Source organism: Dermacentor albipictus, chromosome 1, assembly GCF_038994185.2.
Source record: "Dermacentor albipictus isolate Rhodes 1998 colony chromosome 1, USDA_Dalb.pri_finalv2, whole genome shotgun sequence".
NCBI lineage: Eukaryota > Metazoa > Arthropoda > Arachnida > Ixodida > Ixodidae > Dermacentor > Dermacentor albipictus.
Window position 1 is genome coordinate 285671237 of NC_091821.1, and position 24995 is coordinate 285696231.

Genomic DNA, 24995 nt, shown 5'->3' on the forward strand with positions numbered 1-24995 from the left:
AGCAACAAGAAAAGAAACATGATACCACCTGAGGAAAGAACACAAAATGACAATCATCTATTTATACAGTGCGTCATAAGGTTCTGTTAGGCTATTTCAGTCGGACACAGAACGCGGAAAACAAATGAAAACTTATAAAGGTTTGTTCTCGCAAAGTAAGGGGTTAGAAAGTGTCGCGTAGGTCTTGTGGCCAAAGGGGAAAGATCTTATCAATAGCCATTTTACCGTTAAGAAATGAGTTTAGAAAATTCAGACGAGACTTTTTCTTCTCGATTCAAGCAGTTCAATGTTAGCTTTCATGAGCTCAGAAAGAGAATCAGTGTACTTAAATTTAGAATACATAAACCTGACAGCTTTTCGCTGAATCCTTTCTAACTTTTTGATGTTAAGTTTAGTGTAAGGATCCAAAAGAATAGAGCAATATTCAAGTTTAGGTCGTATAAATGTGAAATAGCTAAGAAGTTTGAGCTTAGGAGGAGAATTTCCAAGTTTATATCTTAAAGAACGAAGTTAGCGGATAGCTGAAGAGCAAATGTTATCAATGTGCAGATTCCAAGATACGTCATTAGTGATTGTCCCTCCTAGGTACTTGTAACTGGTAACCTGTTTCAAAGGAAGAGATGTCACGCTATAAGTATATTTAAGAGGAGTTTTCTTAAGCGTTACACACAGATAACAGTTTTATCGGTGTTAACAGTCAAGCCAAAATCTGTGCACCCCTTAGATACATTAGTGAGATTAGAATTCAACTCAACCTGATCATGTATACCTCTGATTTCACAAAATAAAACATCATCTGCGAATAACCTAATATGAGTTCCAGGAGTAATTACAGAGACAATGTCATTTATATATATAAAAAATAGCAAGAGTCCCAGAACACTTCCTTGAGGCACATCTGATGTTACAGGAAGACTGCAGGGATCAAAACCATTAACTGAAACAAACTGCGTTCGGTTATGTAGGTACTCCGAAACCCAAGAGACCAAAATGTCGGGAAGGTTAATATTGATGAGTTTATCGAGCAATTTATCATGAATAGCTCTGTCAAACGCTTTGCTAAAATCTAAGAATATCCCGTCAATTTGTCCATTATTATCTATGCATGCTGCAAATGAATACACTACCGTGACTAGTTGCGTCGCAGTAGAAAAATTCTAAACCCGTGCCGAAAGCTTGATAGTACGGAGTTTTCCTCAAGAATTGAACGATACGTTTAGCTACAACGTGTTCCAATTATTTACAACAAGAAGATGTTAAGAATATAGGGCGATAATTTTCTGATAGCAAACAGTCACCTTTCTTTCTATAGACGGGTATAACTTGAGCTGTCTTCCATTCATCAAGTAGCCTCGCACTTAATAGTGAACATCGAAACAAAATAACAAGAAATATAGCTATTGTTTCGGCATAACGACGAAGAAAAATATTAGGAAACCATAAGGACCGCAAGTCGATTTTGTTTTCACATTTAACAGCATTGCGATTACACCCTGATATGAGATAATATCAACCTGGGATGCTAAAAATGCCCCATGACGCAGATTGACGGGTGTACTTGCTTTCGAAAATACTCTAGTTAAATAAGTATTGAAACACTCAGCGATAACTTGCTGCTCTGTAACAGAGTTACCATGAACCGAAACCTGCGCCACGCGCCTGTCAGCATCGCTCAAGTAATCCCAAAATTTTCTTGGTTCCTTTTTTATCAAGTTAGGTAAAGTGATTGTGAAAAAGAAGTCCTTAGACTCGTGCATTGCACGTGTGATATCGTTTTTGATATCATTGATGATAATAGGATTGGGAGTAGACCATTCGCCCTGCTTTAGTTTCCGTTTCAAATGAATAATCTTTCGCGTTACCCAGGGTGTACGTTTGTACACTTTCTTTCGCTTGTTTGGTACGAACGTATTCAAATAACAATTGCACATTTCAGCAAACTTTTACCATAGCAAACATACATTATCATGCTCTTCAGGAAAATCACTGAGGCAATTTTCCATATACGCCATAACAAAAGCATCATCAGGTCTTTCGTAATCTTTAAAACAGCGCATGCTACTAGTTTTATGAGAAACAAATTTCACTAGGGGAATTGACATATATACAAGACAGTGTTCCGATAAACCTTCTTCAACTATACCAGTGTGTTCTGTAAAATCCCGGCTTATAAAACCAAATATAGTATCGAGCAAGATGAACCTTGGATACGAGCGCCGTATCGGAGCTTGTGTGAAAGAAGGCGACGCTAGCTCACCGTGAACCTGAGTTCAGGTTAATGAACGTACGTAGTAGTCTGGACATAATTTGGTGTTGAACGATTCATTAAAAAAATTCTTGGCGCTTGCTGTCATTTACCAAGCTGTGCTAGCAGTTTTTCTGAGTCGCTACATGATTCTTCGGAATAAATTATTGTGCCATGTGAAATTACTCCATGTGAAATTACTGTGAAATTACAGTAAGCTGATCGGTCTATAAATTTTTTTACCAAAGACTTGAAAAATTATAGATCGATCAGCTTACTGTCAGTTGCCTAGAAACTATTTACTAAGGTAATCGCAAATAGAATCAGGAACACCTTAGACTTCTGCCAAGCAAAGGACCAGGCAGGATTCCGTAAAGGCTACTCAACAATAGACCATATTCACACTATCAATCAGGTGATAGAAAAATGTGCAGAATATAAACAACCCTTATATATAGCTTTCATTCATAACGAGAAAGTGTTTGATTCAGTCGAAATCTCAGCAGTCATGAAGGCATTAGGGAATCAGGGTGTAGACAAGCCGTATGTAAAAATACTGAAAGATATATATAGCGGCTCCACAGCCAACGTAGTCCTCCATAAAGAAAGCAACAAAATCCCAATAAATAAAGGCGTCAGGCAGGGAGATACGATCTCTCCAATGCTATTCACAGCGTGTTTACAGGAGGTATTCAGAGACCTGGATTGGGAAGAATTGGGGATAAGAGTTAATGGAGAATACCCTAGTAACTTACGATTCATTGATGATATTGCCTTGCTTAGTAACTCAGGGGACCAATTGCAATACATGCTCACTGACCTGGTGAGGCAAAGCAGAAGAGTGGGTGTAAAAATTAATCTGCAGAAAACTAAAGTAATATTTAATAGTCTCAGAAGAGCAATTCACAATAGGTAGCGAGGCACTGGAAGTGGTAAGGGAATACATATACTTAGGGCAGGTAGTGACCACGGATTCGGATCATGAGACAGAAATAATCAGAATAAGAATGGGCTCCTGTGCGTTTGGCAGGCATTCTCAGATCATGAACAGCAGGTTGCCATTATCCCTCAAGAGAAAAGTGTTTAATAGCTGTGTCTTACCAGTACTTACCTACGGGGCAGAAACCTGGAGGCTTACGAAAAGGGTTCTACTTCAATTGAGGACGACTCAACGAGCTATGGAAAGGAGAATGATGGGTGTAACGTTAAGGGATAAGAAAAGAGCAGATTGCGTGAGCGAACAAACGCGAGTTAATGACATCTTAGTTGAAATCAAGAAAAAGAAATGGGCATGGGCCGGACATGTAATGAGGAGGGAAGGTAACCGATGGTAATTAAGGGTTACGGACTGGATTCCAAGAGAAGGGAAGCGTAGCAGGGGGCGCCAGAAAGTTAGGTGGGCGGATGAGATTAAGAAGTTTGCAGGGACGGCATGGCCACAATTAGTACATGACCGGGGTAGTTGCAGAAGTATGGGAGAGGCCTTTGCCCTGCAGTCCGCGTAACCAGGCTGATGATGATGATGACTGTGCCATTTCCTGAAGTGGTTCTCTTTCTTGCCGGCGATTTGTAGACATACAATGGTCAGAACTAAGCCCATTTGCTAACCTATCATCCACAGAAGATGTCAGTTTCCTTAAAGTTTGTTCAGATTTCCATCTGTGTCAACTTGTTCGTCAGCCGACGCGTGTGACCCCCACCACAGCGTCACTACTTGATTTGGTACCAGCTCTAGCTATCTGTAACAAGCACACGAGTCGAGTGATCATTCATTTTACCTAGCACATATGATACGAGACCCATTTCGAAGCTATTACTTGAAAATTATTCAGATAAAAGTACTCTGGCAGCTGTTAAGCAAAAACTGTTTAACCTGTACGTCCCTTCAGGAACCATATACAGTGACTCTAACTATCCGCTGGGAATATCTCACAAAAAGCCTCCTTCGCGCTGCAATGAAATCGCCGAGCGCTGGTCTCCCTGTCAAATGGCTGCTAAATTGTATGTATGCTCACGCTCTCGACACTACTAAATTCGTTTCTTTTTTCACATTACGCTTCAAATTTACTACGAGCTAGTCCAAAGTAGTTTTTGAGCGCAGTGAAGCCAAAAAATGAAATATCCATATGCCTCATTGATGAGTCTGGTGATCCAGTTCCAAAGAATATTTGTAACTCATTACTTGAACGGTTGCTCAAGATTTCTTAGACCAAAACAGTATTAATTTACCGCACGGTTTGAGCTATTTTCCTAGCGATCCCATCACTTTTGAAACCACCGGTATAGCGGCTATCACAAAGAAATCGAAACGATCGTCATAGCCTGGTACTGACGTAAGTAGCTCTAAATTACTCCAGGATACAAAAGAATATAGTTCTATCATATTACGTTCCCTTTATACTGAATCGCTTCAGGATAGCTATCTGCCAAAAGACTGCAAAACTGCAAAGTTCTTCACAAGTTTTGCGACAGGCATAAACCCGGTAACTATCACCCTATTTCCCTTATCCTCTTTATAAACGAATGCAGCATATTATTTACACTCAGGTAGTTAATTTTTAGACTCAAATAACTCGTTCCACAGCCCCCAATATGGCTTTCGTAAGTTCTTTGCATGCGAAACGCAACTTGTCATATTTACTTATCATTTGTACGTGGTCCTTGACACAGGTGTGGCGATTGACTGCATCTTTCTAGACTTCGCGAAAACATTATACATGTACAAGGTTAACCATCAGCTGCTCCTACTACACCACTTGCGTATTGACTCGCCGGTAATTGCTCCCAGTAGATAGAAAAGTCACCACCGCCCGCAGTTCCACTAATAACGATGCAGACTCTCCCAAGGCACCCGTGCGCTCGGGCATATCCCAGGGTTCTGTTCTAGGCCCACTACTTTTTGTAGTTTACATTAATGATTTGCCTGTGAACTGGTCTATTTGTCTTTTTGATGACAATTGCGTTGTGTGCCGGGAAGTTACTAATGATAGCGACGTTGAACTCCTTCGAACACACCTAAATAATAACACGCATTGTTGTGACCTCTGAAACATGAAACAACATTTCTGAATGCAAAAAAAGATATGAGTTTCCCGTGACCACGCACCCTTCCCTAACTGCGCGTATTCTTTGAAAGCAATCACGCTTTTGAATCTGCTCGGTCTATAAGTATCTTGGTATACACATTACTAACTCTTTGTCATAGGCTGATCGCATTGATTACGCGGTACACAAATCCAACGCATGCTCAGTTACCGAAAACAATTTATTTTCTTGCCCCTCTGCACTATATATATATATATATATATATATATATATATATATATATATATATATATATATATATATATATATATATATATATATATATATCACGTTCATCCTGTGCTTGCATACGCTTCAAGCGAATGGAATCCCGGCCAGGTACTAGTAATCAGCAAGCTCAAAGCCGTTGAAAATCGGTGAGCACGTTTCATACTGAGAAACTATCATTGCACATTCAGTGCACCTACCATGAAAGATAGCCTTAATCTCCCTTCCCTTGTCATGCGCAGAAAATTGTCTCGCCTCTGTCCCTCCAAAAGATATGTCAAAATCACGTACTTAAGTTACGCTAGATACAGCCTGCTGCTTTCATATCACTACGCTTTGACTAGCATTACAAAGTTCATAATCCTCGAGCAAAAACAGCGTAGTGAGCTTAAAGATGAACCCTTCCTGAAGTCTGGCGAACGTGAGAGGTCTTTTCACATAGGTAGTTGTTCGGGCCGGTCAGAGTCAACGTTGAAATCCAAAGGCGAGAGCAGCCGCCGCACATGGCCTGCCGACACACACAGTCTGATATTGCTGTCTGTGTGGCAGACATGCCTAAACTGCTTGATGCTCTCGTGCACCTGCCTGTTCAAGTTAGAGAGACTAAGGTCTCAAATGAACTGATGTCAGCAAAGTACAATTAGATTCTGAACTGACATGTTCCACAGGAAAATGATGCTGGTAACTTCAACAGGCGTGTATGTAGCCAAGCTTGAGGCTAGCTGTACCGCAAATGACATTGAACAAATGAAATCGACCGTAAATAACATTGAATGGCGTAGCAGAAAACTCAGTCTAGAAGTGCATGGCATCCAGGTAACGGAAAAAGACGATGTGCAAGCTGAATGATTCTAAAAACGAAAGAAGAAAACGAAAAATTAAAATAAAACAAGTGGACGTTGGTCGAAGGAGGACGGCAGCATACACCGAATGCTGTTGTACCACATCGGATCACAAGGGTTCACAAGATCACAAGGCCACAAAAAATGGCACTGGTGTTATTCATATACCTCCTTGAAAACAAAGCACCTGGAATAATCATCCGATTTGTCCAGCAGTCAGTTCGTGAATTGTCGTTTCAAAGGCGGAAGCAACTTAGTTCACCGAATGCTTCAATGACCGAGAACATGACTAACCAGAACAGATAGCTGTTGCGCCGCACAAGGGATTGGGCAAATGACAATGATAAGTTTTCGTGGCACCGCAAAGGCAATATACTTATCAGGAGAAAAGAAGGTGATAGCACCATTCACATTCGCTGTGCCGCAGACCTTGACAGTCTGTGATGCCCCTTGACCTGGCATTCCTTCCATTTTCTTTTCAGTGCGCTTTCTTTTCAAACGTTTCCTTTTTTTACATATAAAGTAGACTTGTCAAACCTTAAGAACTTTCTCAACGCTGATGATCGGCGATGCCTGAATTGTATTCATTGTAATCTTAGAGCTGGAAGAAACAAGCGAGATCAACTCGATTATCTCATTACTGAAGCGCAAGCACGCTTTGATGTTTTAATGTTTTCTGAAACTTGGTTTTCTTCGGAAGGGGATGTGTATACATTTAAAACGCATATCCCATTGCACGAGGTAACAAAAGCAGTGGCGGTGTACCAATGTTTGTTTCAAATTCAATGGATTCCAAAATACTGTCTGAATTTTGTTTTGCTACCCCCCTTTATGAAATCTTTGTGATCAGATGTGGTACAACAGTGTTCTGTGTATGGTGCCGTCCTCATTCAACCAACATCCACTTGCTTTCTTTTCATTTTTAGATTTAATCAATTAATAATTGGTGGTGACATGAACATAAATATGCTCATTGATAGCAATGCAATATTAGAACCAGAATCACTGTTAAACACATTCCTGTCAAAATATTATAACAACAGCAACACGAATCACCATACAATCAACGACACTTTTACACCTGTTTTTAGCCAACTTTGACGCATCCCTAGTTAGAGCTTGTACTTCAATTTATAGTGCTAGCGACCACTTGCCTATAGTTATGTCAGTAAATCAGCCAATTATTATAGTAACGCAACCACGTTCCATGTTCTGTTACCGGCTTATGAATCCTGCAACGCTCTGCGCATTTAGAGACCGTCTAACGAAGTCAGTTCGAACGATGTGCTCGCAGCAAGTGACCCGAATGTAGCGTATGACACATTTTTATGCAAGTTTTCTGAATTATACCTTGCATCTTTTCCCGTGAAGAAGTGTAGAACAGGTAAAAAAAGTCGCCAACCCTGGGTAACTAAAGAACTAAAGAAAGACTAAACCTTATGAAGAAACGAGATGAATTATATAAAACATTCATACGTGATAATTCTCGGGAAGCTCTGAAAGCATCCGAGACATACACAAATTTTGTCACCAAACACCTTCGTGCTGAAGAAAGAATATTATATTAACCTGTTTAACTCGACAGAAGGGCGTACAGGGAATGTCTGGAAAGCACAACTGCAACCGAAACAGTAAGTAAAATAACAAAAGTTGGAATAGTGTTAAAAGGTGCTGAACTAGCCAATGCCTTTAATAGTTTTTTTCCCTGTCACTTGGCGACGTTAGCGAAAACACTCCTGATTTAACTATTATGAATAACCCAAATGAACATACAATAGTTTTAGAACCAGTTTCGGAAAGCGAAGTTGTAACTACATTTTTGGCGATTATTAACAGTAAAGCAACTGATGCCGGGGCCATTCAGATAGAGCCTATAGAATATGTAATTAACGTAATAGCTCCTTCTTCTACCCACATTTTTAATATATGCTTGTCGACTGCAATTTTCCCACGTACCATGCAAATAGGAAAGGTCACAGTTATATTTAAGAAAGGATATAGGAGCGATATGTCAAATTATCGTCCTATATCGGTTCTACCCGTTTTTTTCCAGAGGTCTGGAGAAAAGAATTCTAAAGCGCTTATGCTCATTTACTGACAGTCATAACCTTATGTGTTCAGCCCAATATGGGTTTCGAAAGAACAAGTCAACAAAGCTGGCACTTTTGGCTCAAAAAGAATTTATTCTGGAGAATTTCGAACGGAAAAATATGGTGCTTGGACTATTTTGGGGCTTTTCAAAAATATTTGAGCTTATAAATCACAGGTTGCTCAGTAAAGAACTTGAAGATAGTGGCATTAGGGGCACAGCACAATAATTAACCACATCATATTTACAACATAGATCTGTTCCTAGTAATAGGAGTACAAAATTCTTCAGTCAAATCTTTAAAAACAGGCCTCCCACAGGGTAGTATTCTGGGTCCGTCTATGTTTATCCTGTATGTAAATGAAACAGTACACCTTGATAAAACTGCCCACTACATAATCTATGCGGATGACACTATTCTTTTCAAACAATTCATCCCAAAAGTTAGCTAATCAAGCCAATAGTGCGTTGTGTAAAATAAATACATAGGCTCAAAGTAATTGCTTAGCACTGAACAATCACAAAACAAAAGCTATCCTATTTCATCACGGCCACAGACAAATTCAACTGCCGCACATTGTGTTAAACAACACCAATATCGAAATAGTAAAGACCTTTAAATCACTAGGTGTAGACTTTTCAGAAAATATGGCATGGGATGAACAGGTGAAGTACATGGTTAACTAGTTATAAAGGACTACTGACATCATTCGCCATCACTGTTATTTCCCTGCCTCAGTTATTGCACTTTTAAATAATTCTTTCAAACTGTGCCTTTTTAGTATGGTCTACAACAACAGCTGCAAACATTAGCAAGCCGTCAATATTGCAGAAAAACATCTTAGGCCTGGTCTGCAAAGTTCCACATCGTTCTCATACTCCAGACCTATTCAAAAAACACAATAATGTTCCTATTACATTTTTCTACAATTACAAACTATGCCGCCTTTATATAAACTAGGGGTATAAAAAATTATGATACATTAGCGAAGAACCCAACTGCAGAAAAACACCCCCACTTATAACATACGTTATTAGGAACCCTGGTACCTCACCAAATGCCGAACAAACAACGAGAATCAAATGTTAAAATATTCATCGCCGACGATTCTAAATCACATTTTTATGGAAACAAATAATGAGATATCCACAATTTCATCAATGGGATTGCGTGCTATGTTTGTATAATAATATACTTTTTCTTCTTTTTTTGCCTGCCCTGATTTTTAGCTTGCTTTTTGATCGAAGGTGAGCCGATTTCTGTATAAATGTGTATCGCCGCACGTCACAGTGTTGCTCGTATACTCGGAGGTCAGGACTCCTCAAGCTGTTTTTAGAGAATTTTACCTGTCCTCCTCGCGACATTTCTTGGTTGCGAATAAATTTCAATCCACTCCAATATATTCCCATTGCCCTTATCAGCTGCGCGCCTCAGCCGCCAGTATTACTAACCCTTACGCATTCCGTGAACACTTTCTTTCCATTTGATTTTTCTTGCTTTTTATTTTATTTTTCTCGTGCGCGTACACGTGCATAGCGCTATGACCTATATATCACGCCATTGCCATTCCAGGTACCTTATGACAACCTGCTGTCGCCTTTTATTTTGTTACCTTGTCTGATTTTCTGTGTTACAGCCATTTCACCTTTCGGAGCAGGCCAGGGCACAGGCAAAACACCGATTTGGCGCAGCAGCAAGCACTTTTGGCGCAGGGTATAATGCACGTGTGCTTATCATATACCATGCAAATTTCAACTAATACAGACGATATGTTGTGCAGACGGCTTTGCGCGAGGCTCAGCCTGCAAGCGCGGACAGGAAAGGACGCGACGCTCCTCGACAGCGCGACGGACAAGGGCGCTACGTCCGGCTTCGTCGATTCGGCGCAGAGAAGGCACCGCAGACAAATCGTCAACGCGTGGCTAAGAGGAGCGCCGCGCTCCTCTTAGTGTTAGAGAATCAGGTGTGGTATTCAATGAAGGCAGCGAACAGGCAGTGGAGATACAGGGCCAGGAAATACCTCGGTGACAGAATATAAATACCTTGGTATATGGATAAACGAGGCCAATACATATATGGAAAAACAGGAGAAAAACAATAACAGTGAAGGGGAAGAGTAATGCAGCCACAATGAAGCACAGAGCGCTATGGAGATAATATAGGTACGAGGTGCTCCGAGGTATGTGGAAAGGTGTAATGGTTCCAGGACTTACTTTTGGAAATGCGGTCGTTTGCTTTAAATCAGGTGTACAATCAGGACTCGATGGGAAACAAAGGTGAGTGGGTCGCCTCGCATTGGGCGCTCACGGGAAGACTACAAATGAAGCTGTGCAGTGTGATACGGGTTGGGCTAGTTTTGAAGTGAGGGAAGCTCGCTGTAAAATTGAGTATGAAGAACGCCTGAGGAATATGGAAGAAAGTAAATGGGTTGGGAGTGTGTTGAGGTATCTGTACAGAAAAAACATTGATTCACAGTGGGGGAAAAGAACTAGGAAGCTTACCAGCAAGTATGTGGCCTGTAGGGTGGGCAACACAGCAACAAAGACGGTCAAGCGGAAAGTCAGAGAGGCTGAAATAATCTCATGGGTGGCGGCAATGGAGAGGAAACCTGCCATGAGTAACAACTTAAGAGGAAACAAATGAAATCAGGAAAGGAACAATTTATGATAACTCAAGAGGAAGCTCATTACTTTTCGAAAAAAGATCGGAATGCCTTAGAACACGCACCTATAAAGCGAGATATAAGAAGGAACAAAAAGCATGTGCTTGCTGCTGTAAAGCTAGGGAAACTATGGAGCCTATTTTATTAGAATGTGAAGACGTCTACCCAGTGGCCGATTTAGGCACCACTAGCCTCCTTGAAGCCCTTGGGTTCAGCGGGAGCAGTGGAAAAGTAAACATGTCCGCAATAGGCATTAGTAAGAGGCGATTGGAGGATTGGTGGACGAAAAGTACGGAAACAACAAGGAACGGAGACGTACAAAAGCACAGTTAGCAATAGGGGATCAGAAAATTTGGGTGTGGGAGTTCATAGTGTTTTTTTTATTGTTTAACTTAGGTAGGACATTAGGCAGTATAATAGCAAGAGCTTGGTGACGCAACCAACCACCCCTTTCCAAAGGAGACGCTCATAACATCCATTCAACCATCCAGTGCGAGCTTAGCCATGGATGAGAGCGAGGCCGGGTGGTCTCCTCTGTGCGTTACGCGGAAGCAGGAGGCTTCAGCCGTCGTCGCCAAGCGGCGTCTGACCACCCCGCGGATACCGCCCAGCGAGCTGCGTCACTGGAGAAGGTCCGGAATGCAACACGCACCGCACCGTCGAGATCAATTTAGCGACCGCGTTCGCACCCTGTCCGTTTGTGCTTCAACGCTGCGCTAGTTCGCGGTGTCTTCGAGGTATCTCATTGCAAGTCTAGCACTTGCGCTTTCCCGTTGGCACAAGAGGAGTCGCACAGTCGAACGATGTCTGTCTAGCGAAGAATAATCAATGTCATGTCCAGCCACCGACCTAGACACAGCCGTCATGCCTCGCTTTAGGGATGATTGTATACCTACGCATAATAAGAGCTAAATCAAAGGTTAACCAAGTGAAACCAAGACTAACCAGGCTAAACCAAGCTTTCGTTTTGCATATCCACGGTTGCTGAGCTAAGCCACAGGCAAATTTTTTTTTTGCAAGTTACTTTCATCCTGCGCAGTCCTTCCACTACAAAAAATTTTTTCGCCCGCAATGCCCGAGTTCAAAACACCCGCTCTGCAACTGCACAATAATTTTTGACAGCGTAGCGGGACGCAATGCTTAAGTTAAAAAAAATGTATTCTAAAGCATCCTCTTATTGGAGAATGAAGGACCCCCGTGCCGGTCAAAACACGCTAAATGCATTTTTGGTGGTCGAAAGAGCTTCCTCTTTAAGTCATTGAGTGATGCGTGCCTTCTTGCTTTATAAAATGCTGCGTGGGAGAGTTTGTAAAAGACATAATTCAGACGCTATTTATTATGTTCACGTGGTTCTCTACAGCCTAGTTTCGACTATGCGCTTTGCTTTATAGCCACTTGAACATACGCCAAGAAAGCAAGTGAATGAAACTTCTGCAAGGCAAAAAGCAACTCTGTGTTATTTCAGCTCAAGAAGTGCTGTGCTTATCGATTGCCCTGGTGACTTGGCTGGGGCGAGCGTGGTCTTTGCTTTGTCCCAATTGTGGCGCTTTCGAGGGTGCTGGAAGAGCTGTTTGTTACAGACACGAGCGGTGACCGAGCACTGCTAGTCCTTGGAATTCGGAGAGTAGGGTTCCTGGATGTTGCACCAGTGAACATTCGAAAGGACGCTGAGCAGCGGGCAGAGGTGGCACAAATGTCGGCCCCTAGGCAGTGTTTCCACGTTATTGTCGCCGGTATGCGGAGTCATGCACCCGGCGTAATATTCGACCACAGTCTCGGCAGTTTGGGGCTGCCGAAAGCAACTATAGACAGGCACTCTTTTTACCCCTGGCGCGGGTTTCTTGCCCCTCAAAAGTTGCGTAGTAGTCAAGGGTTTGCCGAGTGTACGTCCTCGAGTCCGTGTCATCGTGCTATATAAGCCAACATTTGGCCAAGGGTGCGGTATATTTGCACGATCCCCCGTTGTGGTCAGGGACCCAAAGCGGGCTTCGTCGTAGACATTTATAGCAATGGTCCTTGTGGCTTGTTGAATGTGACAATTAAGGTTGGCCCAGTAGCGCTAATTATACGTCGGAGGTTGTTCAGCAATAGTCCTCGGGAGATGGTGGACACACTAAAACGTTCTCGAATGCGGAACGCGGCTATGAACTTGGAGTGGTGATAACTGCATGGAGCAGCCAATGCTGCTCACTGGGTCAGGGCGGGGGCGCTTAGCGAAGGTGGCAGGATAGGTCCGGTCATGAACGGTTATTCTTGACGTGCAGATTCCAGTCGGCGTTATTAGGTGTCCTCCAGCTGTCCAGTTTGAGGGCCATCCCATGCAGTCTTTCTTCAGCTTGGAGGCGAATAAGCCATTGATGACCGAGCAGTCGGCTCCAGTGTCTACAAGCGCGGTAACTTCGGGGCCGTCGAGAAGCACGTCGAGGTAGGTGGTTATTTGTCTCCCGTTGCGGTTAGACCTTGGCATCGGGCCACGGCTGCGTCGCGTTGACCTGTGGCTGGTACGTGGCGTCGTCCGGTCGTTTTTCGTTGGCGTATTCTTGGTGTCCAGGCTTCGTCGGGATGGCGGCATGTCGTCACTGCGTCGTTGAAATGGATCTTGAAGCGTCATCGTCGGTGGTGGAGTTCGTCATTTCGTCACTACCCCACACTTCCACCAAATGTCATGTGGTAGTGACGGCAAAGAACACAGTAGCAATACTCTGAATGACAAAACTAACTTTTATTGGGCGAACCTCTGCCCACAAAAGCAAGCTACTCTTAAAGTGCAACGATATCGGCGAACACAGTTGGCGATCGTCAAAAGTCTGATCTGTCGGTCGAGCGCGTCGGTTTTTATACACGAGTCATCAAAGTTTCCAGAGTAATAGGTGGTTCCCGTGGTCTTCCCGAAAGTTCTACACAATTCGCGTCGCACATGCAATTCGACTACACAAGCTTCAGTGACCACAGAACCATCGATATCACTCCAGAAACTTCCGATACATGCGGGCGCATCTCGTGCTGAGCGAGAACATTTGTTAGACGGTGAAAAGCGCTCTCTCGAAAAAGATCAACAAGTACACGTGTCGATATAGGATGCTGATATTGCGCCACCTGGCTTTTTCAATGTCCGTTGCGACAGGAAACATGGAAGAGCTCGCGGTGTTGTTATAATTAACTGCTCTTTGCTCCACGGCCCTAATGATGTAATGTCTGTATGGTCCCAAGCTACCTTTCCTGAATAGAATATAATTATTTGTGTAATGTACTGCCCCCATAGAGCACTGTTGAACTTTTGTATTTTTTTAAAGATTTTTCTGCTTGAAAAATGTTGAGTTTCTTCAATTTCAATTCGCCATGGCTTTCCTCCCCGGTGTCTGGTTTGTGCTTTTTAATAGTTCCCTCTCGTGCAACATGGCGCAAGTTGGTGTGACCTCAACAATTCTCGACTTGGTATTTCTTAGCAGACGTCTCGTTGACAATTGTTGTCATCTTATGCCATTGATGGAATATTCTACCAAAAGGCTGTCACCGTTTCTGTCAATATTTCCATTTTTAAAATTAATTTTCTTAGTGTACTTTTTATGATTTCTCTAGGAAGACTATCTGTCACAAATTTTCTTGCCAATTCTGTTCAAGCGTTTGAACATCTCAGTGTGTCAGTAGGTGTAAAGACTCTCGTCCAGTTTTTTTTTAAGTACTGCCGAATCATGAACCAACCGCTTTGTTCCATTGAAAACAATAAAGAGGAATGTTGATCTTTCAAAAATAACCAGAGATTATCTTTCCCATCTCCTTGCGAGATTACGGCGTCGTAGGCGCACCGGTAATTCTGACGCAACTGCTCAGTTCCAGACCACAAATTCAACTGAAAACTAATGCGACAAAGAAGTTTTCCTACGCCATTAATTTGTCAAATATAATAGCATCAGATCCTGAGAAATCTTGCGGCCTGATTCCACCTGCCAAAACGTAATCTAATACGGTTCCATAGATTATACATACACTAACGATTCGAGCATAATTGCTACGACTTTTAACAATCACTTTCATTCAGCATTTTCGGCAGAGAACTTCGACATTCCTCCTTCTTTACAGTACGTTGAAGTGTTGCATTATTGAAATTACTATATCACCGCAAGGCGTCTTAAATTTGGTTCTTAGCTTAGATTCTAAAAAGTGCTGTGGTTCTGATGAACTTGCCAATTCCATTTTTGTTTGGAATGCGTTTTGGTCTAGCAGGTTCCACCCAATGATATTTCAGAAATACTTTACTAATTTTATCTGCTTCTTGAACCTGTGAAGTAGCGAAAGTGATTTCATTGAATAAGTGTTGGAGTAAACACGATCTTTCCAACTACTGACAAATTTCTTTAGCCTCTAAATGTAGCAGGCGTCTAGAGCACGCAATCTATAAACATATTATTGAGTCCTTTGTACCTAACAACATTTCAACTGCCTGTTAACATGGTTTTCGTATAGTAGTGAATACTACCACTCAAGTCATGATGCCTGCGAATGTCTCATTTAAGTTTTCAAATTGTAGCCATGCATATTACTACACTTTTGAAAAGCTTTTAAAACGGCTTTTCACTCAAAATCATTGAATGCAGTGGATCGCATATTAAATAACCCGACAATATTGAATTGGATATACTACTTTCTACTCATGGTTCAAAATATGTCTGTTTCAGTCCTGGTAAATCACCTATCGCCGATGCTACGTCTGGAGTTTCGCAAGGTTCGGCATTGGGCTCACTTCTTTTCTTGCTGTATATGAATAATTTACCCAACCATGCTTCAGCAAAACTACTACTATACGTTGCCGACTGTGTCATTAATCAGGCCATTACCTGCAGTGAGGATCACCTTTCTTTTAGTACCTCCGGTGAACGTTCTTATTCTTCGTGCGATGCTTCGCAAATGGGCAATAATTTCAATAAAACAGTTCTGTCTTTTTCAACATGTATTTCACATTCATCTCTCACTTACTCATATAATGGTTCTTCGCAGCAAAGAGTATATGATGTACCTGGATGTTCTATTTACGCACGATTAGTCATGGTCTATAAATATTCATTTCACCTGTACTAAAGCACTTTTTCGTTTCGATGATTTACAAGGCATGCTTCGTTCAGCTCCTAAGGCCGCCAGTTATAAGACCCTAGTGCGCGCTATCCTAGAATGTGGCTCGGTAATGTGGAATCCCTATTTAAAATCTTGAAGTGAGAATGGGCTCAAAAGAAAGCCACTCCTTTTATTTGCCAGCGAGGCGATCGTGACTTGAAACCTATCTTCCTTGAATCGCACTACCCTTCATGCACCTGTCTGTGCAGGTTGGATGTCTTACATTTTTTTTACAATACTCAGCGCTCCTCGCCATTACAATATGTCAAGCTTTCCTATCTTTCTTCCACTAGAACTTGTCACTATCTCAATATTGTACCGATTTATGCTAAAAAATTAAATTATGGGGTTTTACGTGCCAAAACCACTTTCTGATTATGAGGCACGCAGTAGTGGACTCCGGAAATTTCGACCACCTGGGGTTCTTTAACATGCACCTAATTCTAAGTACACGGGTGTTTTCGCATTTCGCCCTCATCGAAATGCGGCCGCCGTGGCCAGGATTCAATCCCGCGACCTCGTGCTCCGATTTATGCTAAACCCGACAGATTTAAGCATAGCCTCCTCCCTCATGGTATCGAATGTTGGAACAGGCTGCCTGGTGATGTGGAGTCTTTCACACCGAAGCACCTTGTAGCTGCTATTGACAGGCTGCTGGCATTTGCGTTAGGTTTTTGAATGCGTATTTTGCAATGCTTGTTTTTAGCACACTCCTGCGATAACCCTTCCTAGGATTGCAGTATATGTACAAATAAAAAATAAATGTGTTATAAGACGACGACGCAGCCGTGCGGCAGTCAAGTCATACAGTCGTTATACCATCGTCATGCACAGGGTCGTCACGCATTCGTCGTCACACCTTCGTCGTTACACTATTGTCATCAGTTGCTAGATTTGAACACCTTTGAATTCACAGATGTCTCGAGATAGCGAGGGAAAGTGCACTCCTCGTGCCACAGATAACGCTTGAATAATTCGCGTTACAAATTCGTAACAGTCGTATGGGTTTGTTTACAAGCTACGTGCATCGACGTCACCGAAGACCGTATCGACAATGATACAATGATACACGCAGAAAAGGCGCTTCTCACGAACAAGCAGACAGGCAATTTAGAACTTGATAGAGTCTGGTCGGGATCAAGCGTGATCAAACTCGTACTATTACACGATTATCCACTAGGCGCTAGCTCGCGGATAGGGGGCAATCGCGATAAAAAAAAAATATTTTATACCCGTCAGGCTCGACCGGCATGAAAATGGTCTGTGTCCCACCGGCATTACATGCCGCGTATATGGTCACTTCTAATCTTAATGTGAAAATGATTTTGGAAAGGCGGTTAGATCAAGCGACACCACATAATATAAAATTAAGGCCAGGTGTCGCAAGCAGCGTAATCATTACAAGACGCACGTTAAGTCAAAAAAGAGGAAGCAAGACGATAGCGCCTGGTAGTTTTGGAACCTGAGCACTTTTTTTTTTATTGAGCACCAGCATTTTACACACACCAGCACTGGACCAATAGCCGAGGATAGTATTGTGTCCATCTCAAAATTATCTTTCAATTGCAGCAGGAGGAAAGGGACAAAACTCACTTCAATAAAATTATTCGCAGCAATTTTCGAGAACAATTTGAATATACTTATATACTGTAACTTACAAATTCCCTTCTCAAACCCCTGACGTTTTAAGCTCCAGGCTGACAGTGACTCCTGACAGTGAATGCCACTCACGAGCAGCAGCCGAGTATGGTGGCGAGGCCAGGACCAATGAGGAACGTGAATCCGCTGCACGCGCTCTGCCACCGAGGCGCCTGCTTTGTGCCCCATTTCACAGCCACCAAGAAGGCTGATAACAATGGTCTTCACAAAATAACACGCTTCGCTGAGCGAAAATACGATGTGTGCACAAGAACGGCCTCGAGGCATAGGGCGGGCTGCAATTTTAGCACAACCGCAAGACACCACATGCTGAAATTTGTTGAAATGAAATTCACTTATTTGGTTACGCTGCTATAGCAGTTCCTTGAACGGACCGTTGCTTAGAATTCGATCAAGTGGCGTCTTTACTGTTGCCTTCTTGCGTTACGTTGCAAAGCCAGTGGCACTGATTCGTCAACTTCTAGTACAAGTTAGAACTGAGACATACTAAACAGGTAGCGTGGAAATGTCACTTTTACATCAGAAACAGAATAGGACGAACGCCATTATAGAAAGCGCACACAATGCACCCTTTAAAAAGTGTCCCCTTCTAGGTACCAGGTAAATTAGGCCCCAAGTGGCGGCTTCCCGTAGTTGGAGCTTTCACCAAATTGGGCACAACTGCCGTGATAATATTTGACTTTTCGGTATTGCGAAACAAGATTTCTCCGGAGTGGCGGTTCGGGCGAGTTGATATTTCATGACCTTTTCTTGGCGCATCTCAGTATGTAGTCCAAGGAAGAAGACAAACAGCAAAGCCGTACACTGACTTGAATAACAAGAGAAATAACGACTGAGCCCACTGCACTAGGTGGGCAAGGCCAAAGGTTCGAGCCCGATAAACTGCACGGCTCGCGTGTATTCGTTCCACCTTTCATCCCCATGTGGCAGCAGCTCTCAAGCGCAATTGACAAAAACCGAAAACTTCTTTCCATTGAAACACATTCGACAGAACTATTCCATTATGCGCCAATGACTGTTTTAATTTAACCCTTTAACAATATTACTCTTTACTCATAGTGAGTATTACGGTCGAAGCATTGCTTGGATTTGGTAACATGCTAAACAAGTGTTGTTTATTTAACGCACCGGAATGTATAAAGGGAAGGACTACAGTATGAGCCCGTGTCGCATAGCATAGAACACAATTTCATTTATCACAACTGAGCTTTAAAAGGAAGCTCTCGTTGAGGACCTACTGCAACTTCCCATTCGTATACACGTAAACTGCAGAAATAATTACCTTGGGCAACCACTGAATACAAAGGAATTAAATTTCAGCAATAAATGAATGGCATATACTAATATCTGGAAGATGAATGTTTCCTTAGGCTGCAAAAAAATAGCAAATACAAAAAATGAAGTTCAATACTCGCAAATTCTCGCGCAAAAAAGGCAAAAATCTCGAATGCGCAAATTGCACCATCGTCTAAAGTGGACAAAGTTGTGCGAGATGTCATTTTGAGCATTGTTACTGTGCGCTCTGTACGGGTTCTATGCGCGATATTTTATCGATTATCTCGTAACTCAGAATTCTCACACAAGCTTAGTCCACAAAGAATATAGCTGATGCCGCTTCCTGGCGCTAATATTTGTGCATTCTTTACTACTGGATATATTTTCCCACAATACAAAGAAGCACAGAGGGCCTAGAAAGTATGACATGCGCAAGAATTGTTAGTCCTCATGAAAAATGAGGCTGAAGGTTAAAACGAATATTCAAAGAATATACATTTGGCAATCTCTACACGAACAAATTCCTAGGAAACGCAGACAATCTGTTGTCAGAAGGCGAGCGAAAAGTATCTATAGAGGAGGAAAAAAAGACAAGCGAGAGCAGGCAAGTGCATAACAACAACAACGCGGGAGCAGAGGCTTTCTCAGAGGAGCTCTCTTATTTCAAAGCCGGCTGATATGAGCCCCCTCTCGGGGGTGCTCAACAAGGGAAGAAAAACGCAGTTCTTGTTGCACAACAGGCGAGCACTCATTGTCGCCCGAATAACGTTGAATCATGGATTCGTGTTTACCAATGCTATTAATGACAAGACAAACAGAAAAACATGCGAAAAAATAGAACGCATCGTTGCAGTCTGACTGTCTCTGTGCTGCAAGTACGGAGCAAGCTAATTCTGACGAAGCAACGGTGTCGCCTTAAATTTTGGCGTCGTTGGATGCGCTGGAACGGGACCAGTCAGAGAAACCAAGAAAAAAAATGGCCGCGCCGAATGGAGCCGGCGGGAAGGGCGTCGGGGCGTCCGTTCGCCATTCCCGCCTGCAGCGTGTCCAATGCTGTGGTAAGCGAGAGCTTGCCCCGCGTCCTCGCAATACTGAGCAGTCAAGTGCAGCGTGTATCAATAGCGAGCCCGCACGCTTGTGCTGCTTAGAGCGACGTTCGTAGAGCATACAAGAGCTTGGACCAAACGAGTGGCCGCGCGCAAACAGACAAGGAGGCGCCAGGGGCTCCTGGTCTGTTCTCCAAGTAAAGAAGGGTTCGCACCTGCGTCGCCTCTTCGGGGGCCGGGCTGGCGGCGGACATACTTTCTCGTAGCTGCAGGCCGCTCGACCGAACTCCGCGTCGGGGTGCCGCGTCGCGGGAGAGGGTGCGCCACGAGCTCCAGGCACGCTGATCGCCAGAGCTGCTCTGCCGCCGCCCGTTCGGCGGGCACAGACCGCGGCTCCGGCTGGCGGACGCGCGGCGCATCCCGGCCCCTTCTCGCTCTCGCGCGCCGCCCTATCTGGCCGGCGAGAGGTCGAAACGCTCGCAAACGACGTTGTGCACTAGTCTCCCGTTACGCTTGCCGTGTTATGTGTTGCATAGGCGCTGATCACCGGGGCTCGAACCCGCTCCGGAGTTGTCCGGAAAGAGCAGAGTCCCCCCCTACACACAGAAACACCTAAAATGTCATTACCACAGTTTCATCACCCACGTCATTTGATGTTTCTTTTCACTTGCCTCGACCCTTTCACTGGAAATTTTGTTATTGCTAATAGTTTACTGCGTCATTGTTGGCGCGGACGTGCACGGCTTTTAATTCGTACTTTCGCTTTACTTCTGCAAATCCTGAAAAGGAGGACAAGCTCATTAGAAGCACTAGCGGCGGCTGCTTCATCCTTATTTTCTCACTTCAGCATTGTTTTAATTTTCCATTGCATACACAAAGCACGTACACAATATCTTTAAATATACACACAGGACAAAGTTTATTCAATGTTTAAAGGATGTTAGAAATATACAGGTAGCCAATTAAAATTTAGTTCTAAAGGTATGGATAGCCTATGCCGAGAGAAAGAATACGTTGCTGGATGCTCATCATCATCATCATCATCATCATCATCAGCCTAGTTACGCCTACTGCACGGCAAAGGCCTCTCCCATACTTCTCCAACTACCCCGGTCATGTACTAATTGTGGCCATGTTGTCCCTGCAAACGTCTTAATGTCATCCGCCCACCTAACTTTCTGCCGCCCCCTGCTACGCTTCCCTTCCATTGGAATCCAGTCCGTAACCCTCAATGACCATCGGTTATCTTCCCTCCTCATTACATGTCCGGCCCATGCCCATTTCTTTTTCTTGATTTCAACTAAGATGTCATTTACCCGCGTTTGTTCCCTCACCCAATCTGCTCTTTTCTTATCCCATAACGTTACACCCATCATTCTTCTTTCCATAGCTCGTTGTGTCGTCCTCAATTTCCGCAGAACCCTTTTCGTAAGCCTCCAGGTTTCTGCCCCATATGTGAGTACTGGTAACACGCAGCTGTTATACACTTTCCTCTTGAGGGATACTGGCAACCTCCTGTTCATGATTTGAGAATGCCTGCCAAACGCACCCCAGTCCATTCTTATTCTTCTGGTTATTTCAGTCTCATGATCCGGATCCGTGGTCACTACCTGCCCTAAGTAAATGTATTCCCTTACCACTTCCAGTGCCTCGCTACCTATCGTAAACTGCTGTTCTCTTCCGAGACTGTTAAACCTTACTATAGTTTTCTGCAGATTAATTTTCAGACCCGCCCTTCTGCTTTGCCTCTCCAGGTCAGTGAGCATGCATTGCAATTGGTCTCCTGAGTTACTAAGCAAGGCAATATCATCAGCGAAGCGCAAGTTTCTAAGGTATTCTCCATCAACTTTTATCCCCAATTCTTCCCACTGCAGGTCTCTGAATACCTCCTGTAAACATGCTGTGAATAGCATTGGAGAGATCGTAACTCCCTGTCTGACGCCTTTCTTTATTGGGATTTTGTTGCTTTCTTTGTGGAGGACTACGGTGGCTGTGGAGCCGCTATAGATATCTTTCAGTATTTTTACATATGGCTCATCTACACCCTGATTCCGTAATGCCTCCATGACTGTTGAGGTATCGACTGAATCAAATGCTTTCTCGTAATCAATGCTTCAAATTCGCTTCGCTTCAAATTGCCTTACGTGCTTTTTTGACCATAAAAAACAAAAATGTAGATTTCCGTGACCCGATCGGCAGACTCTTTCATCAGCGGCGTGTGAAATGCACGCGAATGATATGTGCCTCAGTATTGCTTCTCTTTTCGGTAAGCAATGTAAATGACTCATGAAACAAGAACACTTCTAATAATTTACAACATTTATTAGGGATGGAAACATTGTCACTTGCACACAGAGGTGATAAATATGTATAGGGTGTCCCAGTTAAGTATCGTGCACCCAGATTTACAATAGAAGAGCAATTGCATTACGCGAAGAAAACCTAGTGCATATTGTTTCCGGTACAGTGAAGTAGCTTCCAGTAATTTTTCCATTACCGAGATGTAGTTAGGTAATCGTACTTTATCTAACTCGAGACGTACTATCCTGATTATTAAAGCGTTAATGAGGCATTTGTAGACACAGCCAAGGGAGCTCTACTTGCGGTATTTTGAGCGACGCACTAGCTGCGAACAAATTTTTTCCGACCGATAAATAAACCTTGCGAAATATGAAAAAGGCTACATGAATGCGTTCCCACCCACACCATAAAGCAGTGCCCTAGAACAAGTTCCGCTGGGTTAGCCAGAACGAAATAAGCAAATAAATAAAAACATCCTGATGTAGTTCCTTATCTGCCGCAGTAACACGTCGTGTTTGGTGTTGGCAACAAGTTGCGATAGTTGTTGTCTTAGCGTAGATAAAGTGCACGGATGGTTTTTCTTCACTTTTTTGCCACAAGACCGGTCACCACAGAAGCGAATTGACAATGTGAGTGCAAATGTTTAAATGTGCGTTATGTGTCGTCCCAGTCGCCATGTCCTTCTCTAATGAGCAGAAGGAAAACATGGTCCTTGCCTTGGGAGCTGCAAAGGCAACAAGAGGAAGGCCGCACATGTATATCAGTCATGGAAGTGTGGCGGTAGACCAAACGCCTCGACTATCATCAGAAATGATGAAAACAGTGGCGGAGGACTCCATCTTTGAGTCGTAGCCTACGCACGGATGTTCCGGCATTTATGGTCACAAGCCCTGATGCTTGCGCGCGGGACGTGGCCGCCCAGGTACTAAATGACCCGTACTACCTTACGCTGCACCAATGCTTGGAAGATAGCGGCCTGCATAATCGTCTAGATTTCTGGAATTCGGTTCTCGCAAAAGCTAGTGAGTCACCTGACGTTTTGAGGAACGACACGTGCACAGATGAAGCCAATGTTTGCAGAAATGGCCCCATAAGTTAGCACAATACACACTATTGGAGTTACTCCAATCCACACTCGGCACCAGTACCAGTGGTCGTTCAATGTGTGGTTCGGAACTTACGCCGGTGCTATAACCGGTCCCATCTTCTTTGGTCACATATTGACTGAACAGCGTTACGTGGACGAAGTCCTTGAACGAGTAGTGGATGAGTTTCCAGGCGAAGTCCCGCTGTCACGTCTTCAACTTCTGTGGTATCAGCAAGACGGGGCGCCAGCACACAGCAGTAGCCGAGCACGAAACTGGCTGGATGCGACTTCTCACGCTCAATAGGTTGGAAGGCAGGGGCCTGTAATTTGGCCGGCTAGGTCACCTGATCTAGCTCCACTCCCTTTCTTTCTTTAGGGTTATGCGAAAGATCGTGTTTGCATGATCGTGACGGACATCAGATGAGCTCAAGGCAAGAATCACGGATGTCTGCTGTAGAATTCCAGCGTCAGTCATCAAGAAAGTCACAGAAGATGTGATAAAGCGGGCTCAGTATAGTACTGCGTAGCTGCAAAAGGAGACCTTTAGGAAGCAGCTGGTGTTCAATGGTGCTGACGAATTCAAAGATAACAAGGGCACACTGAAATCTGATGGTTTTAAATGCGCAAGCGTTCCTATCATTACCCAGCGGAAAAACCATCCCTCCATCTGTGCCGTAAGACGATCGCTTTCAACACAGCGCTCGCAGCAGCGAGCGAATTCACCTGCGTGCTCCCTCTCGCTTGAACGCCAACGAAGCGGCGAGAACACCGCGCTCACGGAGCTCTCAGCACATGCCGCACTCGGCCGCTTTCGCAGACCGCTTTCGGGACACGGGCCGCACCGCCGCGCCACACGTAGACTCTGCCGGAGAACGGTTGATCACGCTTCATCATGGTTCACTCTACCTAACAAATGTCCCCCATGTTTTCTTCATTTGCTACATTTACTTGGTCCTTTCATCCCACGTCCGCATCCGCTTCTACATTGCTTTTAGTCGCCTCTTCTACGTCGTCTCGTGCAGTTTTACTTGACATTTTGGTGTTGCTACCACGCTTCTCCGTTTCACGGTTCTTTCGCTGTCGTTCTCGCGGTTATACGAAAGACCCCTACATACCGCCACGAAGCACCACGTGAGTATTACGAAATGCTTACGCATCATTCAAATAAATCGCAGAGAAGATTCTGCGTGCATATTATTTTCTTCTTTTTTTGTGCAGACGTCTCAATTACCGATTCGGCTCATTTAGAAGTGGTACACTTACTTTCTTCAACGCATCGGTTTTCCCTTTTTTCTACACGTAAGTCGTTTCCCGTTCTGTTTATCTCGCTTTTATTTTTTGCCACGAACAAGGTTTTTGCAGCACGT

General features: G+C 43.5%; 1 protein-coding gene across 3 annotated transcripts in view; it reads right to left on the reverse strand.

Moving 5' to 3' along the window:
• Positions 1-20671, reverse strand: part of LOC139054432 (uncharacterized protein ZK1073.1) — a 337898-nt gene extending 317227 nt beyond the window's left edge. For all 3 annotated transcript variants that reach the window (XM_070531383.1, XM_070531381.1, XM_070531380.1), the window contains exon 1: positions 20456-20671. In XM_070531383.1, the coding sequence (XP_070387484.1) occupies positions 20456-20659 (204 nt within the window). In that variant the 5' untranslated portion in view covers positions 20660-20671. The remainder of the gene's footprint in view (positions 1-20455) is intronic.
• Positions 20672-24995: the final 4324 nt, after the last annotated feature.